We start from the raw sequence: 9102 nt of genomic DNA, 5'->3' as shown, positions 1-9102 counted from the left end.
CACTTACCGGTCTATAATTCCCCGTTTTCTACCACATTTTTTAAATAGTGGGATTACATTAGCTATCCTCCAATCCATGGGAACTGTTCCAGTCTATAGAATTTTGGAAGATGACCAGCAATACATCTATTTCTAGGGCCACTTCCTTAAGTACCCTAATATGTAGATTATCAAGCCCTGGGGATTTATCAGCCTTCAATCCTGTCAATTTCCCCAACACCATTTCCCTACAAATACTGATTTCATTCAATTCCTCCCTCTCATTAGACCTTATGTTCCTCGACATCTGAGGTTATTTGTGTCCTCCTTTGTGAAGACAGAACCAAAGTATGTATTTAATTGGTCTGCCATTTCTTTGTTCCCCATTATAAATTCCCGATTCTGACTGCAAGGGACCGACGCTTGACTTCACCAATCCTTTTCTCTTCACATATCTATAGAAGCTTTTACAGTCAGTTTTTATGTTCCCTGCAAGCTTACTCTCAATTTATTTTCCCTCTTAATTAATCCTTTTGTCATCCTTTGCTGAATCCTGAACTGCTCCCAATCCTCAGGTTTGCTGCTTTTTCTGGCCAAATTATGTCCTCTCCTTGGATCTTATGCTATCCCTAATTTCCCTCGTTAGCCACGGTTGAGTCACCTTTTTTGTTTCATTTTTATGCCAAACAGGGATGAACAAATTCTGTAGTTCATCCATGCGATCTTTAAATGTTTGCCATTGCCTATCCACCGTCAACCCTTTAAGTAACGTTCCCCAATCCATCCTAGCCAACTCGTGCCTCATACCATCGTAGTTTCCTTTATTTAAATTCAGGACCCTAGTCTCAGTCAACTACTTCACTCTCCAATTTAAAGAATTCTATATTATGATCACTCCTCCCCAAGGGGCCTCGCACAAGATTGCTAATTAATCCTTTATTACATAATACCCAGTCTAAGATGGCCTGCTCTCTAGTTGGTTCCTCGACATATTGGTCCACGAAACCATCCCGTATGCACTCTAGGAATTCCTCCTCCACAGTATTGTTACTAATTTGGTTAGCCCAATCTATATGTAGATTAAAGTCACCCATGATAACTGCTGTGCCCTTATTGCATGCATCTCTAATTTCCTGTTTAATGCCATCCCCAACCTCAGCATTAATGTTTGGGGGTCTGTATATAACTTCCACTAACGTTTTCTGCCCCATGGTATTTCACCAGAGCTAATATCCTTCCTTACTATTGTGTTAATCTCTTTAACCAGCAATGCTACCCCACCTCCTTTTCCTTTTTTCCTGTCCTTTCTGAATATTGAATACCCCTGGATGTTAAATTCCCAGTCTTGGTCACCGTGGAGCCATGTCTCTGTAATCCCAATTATATCATATCCGTTTACATCTATTTGCGCAGCTAATTCATCCACCTTATTACGAATGCTCCTCGCATTAAGACACAAAGCCTTCAGGCTTGATTTTTTAACACTTAGTCCTTTTAGAATTATTTGCTGTGGCCGTGTTTGATTTACACCCTTGATTTCTCTGCCTTCCACTTTTGCTTTTCTCCTACCTGTCGTTTGTTTCTATCCTTGCTTCCCTTTCCTGTCTCCCTGCACAGGTTCCCAACCCCCTGCCATTTTAGTGCAAACACTCCCCCCATGGACATCGGTTCCAGTCCCGCCCAGTTTGTACTGGTCCCACCGCCCCCCAGAAACGGTTCCAATGTCCCAGGAATTTGAATCCCTCCTCCTTGCACCATTCCTCTAGCCACGTATTCATCTGAAATATCCTTCTATTTCTACTCTGACTAGCACATGGCACTGGTAGCAATCCTGAGATTACCTTTGAGGTCCTATTTTTTTAATTTACCTCCTAACACCCTATATTCAACTAAGAATTTATTTAGTACTGTACTCAGGTGGACTTTTCAGACTAGGTCAGGCAATTCAAAACTGCAATCTTTCCTGGAAGCAAACTAGTTTCAGGTTAAAAAAAAAAGATTCTCAATTGGAAATGTTACTGATTAACTCTTAAATTAACTACGAGGTTTCCCCCAATGTTTTCCTGTACACCAAGTAGGTAAAGTCTTAATACGAGTAAAGTGCATCAAGATCCACTAGCCACTGCTTAAATGCCGTTTTCCATGAGATTCAATCAACTCTAGTTTCACAAAATGGCCTTGTCCAGTCAGTGCAGGTTAAAACATGTAGCATTTAGTCAAATCTACAATCTAATTCTGCAAGATCAAATAGCTAAAAAAAAAGGAATTTATGAAGAGTAAATAAGAGATATCCTCAGGAAGAATTGGGTTCAGATCCAAGCACAGCTACTTTCATGCTAATTGAATTCATCATCTCTTGACCAAAACCAAAGCAACCATCAAGGTTATCATCTACATGTAAAAGTTTGTCATTGCAACAATGAAAATAGCAGGTACCAAAGTTTATGGAGTGCCAAACTGATAGACATTGAGAGAGGTCTGCATTATTCTCATAGGGTCTCAGGAGAATTTTTTTTTTTTTTTTTTTTTATAAAGTAAGCAACAGAATGCACGAGTACAGAGCAACAGCACACAGTAAATTCAAGTTACATTAATTATTAAGAACTGAGCAGAGTCCTGGTGCTTCCCCAGCAAAGACCTTACACTTGGAGAGGAAAATGGGAAGGGAAAAAAGTATCCAAGTCTTGTATAGTTAAAGTCGATGGGCTATATGAATTAGAAGTGTTTTTCCTTAAGCACTGATTTTATAACAGTCTGGAACTCCATTTTGTCATAATGACATTGTAAATAAATTATGTAACAAATTTTAACAATTTAAGTTAGACAACATTTTATTAAAAACAGTTTATCCATTCAAACAGAAGTGGCTGGCGATGTGTTGTCTAAATTACTATATATATAAAAAAAAAATCAGACATCCTGATAACAGAAATTACTTAAACATACAACTGTCTCAATATCCAATTACAAAGGTTGGCAATCTTTAAAATTACTTTATAGCTCACAACAGGTAAGCTTCCACTAAGCTGTTGGAAATCACTTCGGTACAAAACAAAAAGCAGAACAATAAAGCTAATCAGACATGCTGTATTTTTCTGTACATCATATGGTTTTCATTCACGCGTTACGATCCATGCGCACGTCTATCTCTCTTCCAGTGATCTTTGTACCATTCATCATTCTGCAGGCTTTCTCTGCTGCTTCTAGAGAATCGAAACGCACGGTCCCACAACCCTTGGACTTGCCATTTTCCATTTTTATTTCAGCAAACATTACATGGCCTAAAAGGCAACACAGCGAGAAAATCAATCTTCCCATATCACTGGAGAGAACATTAGGGTAAAACAACAAGACTAGATAAACACTCACCGCACTGACTGAACTTTTCCTTTAACTTCTGCCATGTCAGATCATACGGAAGCTGAAAACAAAGTATTTACAATTGTTATCTGTGTGTTTTTTAAATATAAAAGAAAGCTTTTGTAACAGTCAAGTTGCTACTTACATTTCTTGCAAAAATCTGGCAGCCTCGGAAGCCACTTCCACGGTCTCTTAATCCACTTCCCATCGATCCAGTGTTCAAGCTTCCATATCCACGATCCATATCCATGCTCCTGTCGAGTCCTACTCCCATTCCAGTTCCCATTCGATCAAGGCTGGAACCCATACGATCCATACCCATTGCCATGCCTCCTGCCATGCTATTCATAGCAGCCATTCCACCACCTATAGTAAACAAACCAAAAAAAAAGTTATAGCACAATTCAATCATTTAAATTGGAGATATGCCAAATTCTCTTACATTCAGCCTAGGCTCAGTGCTGGCACTCTCGCTCAGTCAGAAGGTTGTGGGTTCAAGCCCTCACTCCAGAGTCTGGAGGACTTAATCTAGACTGACACTCAGTGCAACTCCAAGGGAGCGGTGCACGGTCAGAAGTGCTGACTTTCAGATGAGATGTTAAACTGAGGTAGAGGCCCCGTCTGCCCCTTCAGGTGGACATAAGATCCCATGGCACTATTCGAAGAGCAGAGGAGTTCCTCGGTGTCCTGGCCAATATTTATCCCTCAACCAACATAATTACAGAACAATTTATTTGGTCATTATCTCATTGCTGTTTGTGGGAGCTAGCTGTGCGCAAACTGGCTGCTACGTTTCCTACATTACAACAGCAACTACACTTCAATAAAAGTACTTCTTTGGCTGTAAAGCGCTTTGGGACGTTCGGAGGTCATGAAGGACACCATATAAATACAAGTTCTTTTTTTCCTTTAACTGTACTCTGGTATTTGCCAAGCTCCAATATAAGCACTCAGATGTTGTTGCACAAATATCCATTATGGAATGATATCAATGTATCAAAGTTTTCCACGCTGCTGCAAACTTTATGGAAAACAACATAGCAGCAGAATTGAAGTAAATAAGCTGCAATGCTGGTTACACTCCACCAAAACCCTTGCATCAAAACTGCCAAAATGAATTTAGAGAACATGACCTTGCAGTGCAATAGTTTAGGAGGCTTTATAGCGTCATCCTCCAAATCAAGGTGCTCATTTTCTATATCCCTTCTCATTCAGGAAGAGCCACTTCATGTCAAGTTAGAACTACGTTATGAAATTAACTTCTACGTGCAACTCAAGGACTGAATGTCTGCTCAGGTTTCTGGGGTGGTGGGGAGATTGTATGAAATAAAATATCAAATGATTGGTATGAAACATTTCCAGGCACGTCATTAATCAAGACTTTTACACAGAAAATATCCCTGGATCAATGGAACAAGTGGTATTCCCTGGGGATCTGTTTTGGGCCCTCAACTTTTCACCATATTTATTTATGACTTGGGAGAAGGAAGAGAGCATTATATATCCAAGTTTACAGATGACACTAAGTTAAGAGAGACAATAAGTAATGCAGAAGGGAGCAGGAAGTTGCAGAGGGACAGACAGATTAATTGAGTGGGCAAAGCTATGGTAAATTGAGTTCAACAGGAGGTCATCCATTTTGAACCCAAGAAAGATAAATCAGAGTACTTCCTAAATGATGAGAAAATAGGAACTGTATAGGACCAAAGAGATACACCAAGTACACATCATTAAAAAATAGTAGACAGGTTATTAAAAAAAAGCAATTAAAAAGGCTAATGGAATGTTGACGTTTATCTCAAGGAGGTTGGAATATAAAGGGAAGGAAATGATGCTTTAGTTGCATGAACCATGGTCAGACCCCATCCGGAGTATAGTGTTCAGTTTTAGGCACCACATCTATGTTCTGAACAATGTACCTTAACCTTAACCTTACAGGCACTTTCTATTGTAGTGACGAGAACTTTCATTTTCCACTTGAGCCATTCTTATCTTGGAATAAAATTCCAATTAGTGCTGAACAGGCAGAATACTGTAGACCTGTAAGAAACTGCATGACCAGAACTGATGGTTTTGCAAAGGCAAAACGGTCACAAACCCAGCAGAGAAAGCACCAGAATGGACTGCGTTCAAATCCAGGTTCCAACTCCCAGACAAGATTTCTATGCAGATTATTTTGAACAGTGATAATGCTGTTTATGGTTAACAGGTCACCAAGCTATCCATAAGTGAATTATCACAATGGTACCCAATACTTCAGAGTCTCCCCCTGCCCTCTCTCCAACAGTTCCCAAATTGGAACTTGTTGGAATACATTTACTGCAATTACTGGCCAAAGCATCTATTTAAAAGCAATGGCATCAAAAGTGGTCATCTCCCAATGGAAAAGCAGTTTAAAAAAAGCAGTTCTTGATGTGCTGTCCTCCACATACCTTGTGATAACTCCAGGTTGGAAGGCCATGCAAAATGTTAAACATTTGAACTATTAAGAAATTAAACCTACCCAATCCAGACGCCATTGGGCCCATGCCAGTCGTACCCATTCCACCTCCCATGCTTCCTCCAAGACCTCCACCCATTCCACCTCCTAAAACAGGAGTAAAACCAAATGTTTCTATTTATAGACAACTCACTTAAAAAACAGAAGTAGAATTTCACATCACTCAAAAACAATTAGATTTGTTGCCTGGCCAACAAGTGAGGTAAAAGTACATCGGTAACTCCTCTCCATGCTCAAAAAAGAGCAAATTATTAAAATGCTCAGTGGTATTTCTCAATCCTCAATCTTAAATCACAAATGCCAAATAAGATCAAAAGGAAGATGACTTTCACATGAGGTACTGCAGCCATTCATCTTTGAGCAAAGGCTGTGCATTTACCCCTCGGAACACACTGCAATTAGAAGAACAAATATTCCTGCTAAATTGCATTAGACATCTCCCCTTGCTAGATTTCTGCAGCAACCATTTCATATGAGAAGTGGTCACGTGGCATGGGCAGCAAATGTTTTCCAAGTATTCAATTTGGTAATAGAAAAGAAAGCCATTGAAATTAATTCAACTTTTCAGCTCCACAGAAGTGATCTGTATCAATTGAGAGAAAATGCATGGCTTCTTCAGATAGGCAGTGCATAAGAGGAATTAGATGAAGGGGAATGCTTAAAAAAAAAGGAAATATTTAACTTTACTGATGGGAGGAATTGAAATCAAAAGTACTCCAAACAACTATCAATATCTATAATTTTTTCAAAGACCAGAGATTATTTTTGTACTCAGCAAGATGAGAGATGTTTGTGCTAGATGTTATTGGACTGGGTACTAGATTAAGACTGCCAAACTCATTTCACACTGGGCAGCAGACACAACATTCATGTCATAGCGTAGGCAAGGCTTTAAGCCTAGGTCTCGGTATCTAATCTACTTGCACCACCCAGTTCTCCATATAAATTAAACAGAAAAAACCATTTGCAAAATTCCTGGCAACTTTGATTTTCATAAATTATCTAAGTATTTCCTTTCCAATACATCTACTTACAGAAATAATTAACAAGAACAGCCAAGATGACATGTCTGCTTTATAAGATGTCATCTGAAGTAGAATTATTACTTTTTGAAAGAAATTCAGTTCATAGGACATGATAAACTTGCCATTAGGGCAACAACTGCAAAAAAAAAATGTCTAAGGTTTCAGCTTATAGCAGCTTCACAATCTTTCCACTATCTTGCTGGAAAACCCACTCAACTCCAGCAGTACAAAGGAACTGGTATCACAGGCAATGCAAGCATATTGAAAATTACTAGAAATCTGTAACAAAAAAGTGGTGGATAGAACTAAATCTCCATGAAGTTGTCAAAACTTCTCGTACACCAACACCAAATTGTCACTTTCCTAACACGCTCCCCATTTCACAAAAATGGGAGCTTGATAAAATTATTCAGCAAATATAAAATTGATCTTGTGTTTTAAGTTCTCAGTCTTGGATCCTTCGAAGAGTCACACTGAACCCTCATATAAAAATAATATGTAACAATTTTCCAAATTTGGGTGTGTATGGGAAAAGGGGTGGGGGAAGTTAGGACAGAGGAAGGGATATTTTGAAAAAGTAGGGTTCTCCAAATGAGTCACAAAAGAACATTTTAAATGGTACATCCTTTCCTTGGCCTTCATTTTGCCAAGCAACATCTACATCATGTAACTACACATCGTACAGGAAACTTTGGTTTATCCGGAGGTTGTATGGCCGGAAACTTTGCTCTAACGGCAGAAATCAGCAGCCATTTTAGTTTTTTTCTTTTTCTTCTCCTAGCATTCTGTTAACAGGCAGGCTCTGGAAAGTGTCTTTGGAGCTTCGCAACAGCTTCAGAGACGCTTCAAGGTACAGGCCGAGTGTTTACGAGCTGTTGCTGAGCAGCAGTGTTTGTTGTCAAATACGGAGATTTTCATCTCCGTATGCTTCAACGTTGACTTTGCATGTCCGGCACTCTTGATAGATCGGCAACACGCCGGTCCAGTCGGTGCCGGATATCAGAACTTTTCCTGTATCACAAACGCTTGTCTTCAGTTTCTTACCCATTCCTCCAAATGAGTCCACAAAGCCACGGTTCATACCCATGTCACTTCTTCCAAATTCTCGATCAAAACTGCCTCCCATGCCAGTAGACCCCATTCCTGCACGGTACATATCTGGAACAAGAATAAAAAGTAATATTCTTGTTTTGAAAAGCAAGGCAGATTCATAAAATATTAAACAGAAAATTAGATGAAGTTTTAAAAGTTACATGTTTGCAGCAGAAACCAGAAGGCTTCTAGAGGGTTTTCCCACTTGTATACAAATTTAAGTTCTGTTTTTAGAGAATAGTTTACACACTAAAGAAAAACTTGATATGTGCAATTTAAGTTGCAGAGGCTAGGACACCAAGGTTAACCATGCTCTTCATAATTAGTCCCATGGAATCATACAGCACGACCATAGGTCCTTGATTCATCAGAGGATACTCAGATGCACCATAACCCAGCCTGATTCAGTCTTCCTCCAACATCCATATGGGCACTTCCAGCAGAGGGTTGCTGGAAGTGAGGAAGAGCAGGAACCTATTTCCCACCCCCACCACCCCCCCCAAAAAAAATAAACTTAAGGACACCACACAAACGATGGATTGAATCTGGGATCATCTTGGTTTACGTTTCAGCTAAATGCAGAAGCTCATTGGATCATTGGGGGAGCCAAGTAATGTGATTTCGTTTGATATTTATTAATGAGCACAGTACAGGAAACTTTGTGCTATCCGGAGGTTGAATGTCCGGCAACTTCGATCTAACGGCAGAAATCAGCAGCCATTTTGGTTATTTTTTTTTCTTTTCCTAGCATTCTTTTCACAGGCAGGCTCTGGAAAGCGTCTTTGTCGCTTAGCAACAGCTTCAGAGATGCTTCCAAGCTACTGGGCCAGTGTTTACAAGCTGTTGCTGAGCAACAGTGTTTGTGGTCAGACACGGCAGGCTCTAGAAAGCGTCTCTGTATCTTAGCAACAGCTTCAGAGACGCTTCCAAGCCACGGGCCGAGTGCTGACAAGCTGTTGCTAAGCAACAGTCTTTGTTGTCAGATACGGAGATGAAAAGCTCCTATCTGATAACATTGACGCTGGTCTATCCGGAAGTTTTGAGGCAACGGCAGTAGCTCGGTCCCGTGGGTGCCGGATAACACAAAGTTTCCTGTACCTGGAAACTGACGTGATCACAACCATAAATGTACAAGACATATTACAG

General features: G+C 39.9%; 1 protein-coding gene across 1 annotated transcript in view; it reads right to left on the bottom strand.

Annotated features, from left to right (window-relative positions):
- Positions 1-2792: 2792 nt before the first annotated feature.
- myef2 (myelin expression factor 2) overlaps positions 2793-9102 on the bottom strand; it is a 30085-nt gene continuing 23775 nt past the window's right edge. The window contains exons 14-18 of the mRNA XM_085968603.1: positions 7909-8022; positions 5843-5926; positions 3485-3705; positions 3349-3400; positions 2793-3260 (exon numbers count right to left, since the gene is read on the bottom strand). Coding sequence (XP_085824729.1) covers positions 3097-3260; positions 3349-3400; positions 3485-3705; positions 5843-5926; positions 7909-8022 — 635 coding nt within the window. The 3' untranslated portion in view covers positions 2793-3096. The remainder of the gene's footprint in view (positions 3261-3348; positions 3401-3484; positions 3706-5842; positions 5927-7908; positions 8023-9102) is intronic.

This window comes from Somniosus microcephalus, chromosome 27 (assembly GCF_052327205.1).
Source record: "Somniosus microcephalus isolate GS21.2 chromosome 27, FLI_Smic_1.0, whole genome shotgun sequence".
Classification (NCBI taxonomy): Eukaryota; Metazoa; Chordata; class Chondrichthyes; order Squaliformes; family Somniosidae; genus Somniosus; species Somniosus microcephalus.
The sequence above is the reverse complement of the archived record's forward strand: the minus strand, read 5'-3'. Positions and strand labels throughout refer to the sequence as shown.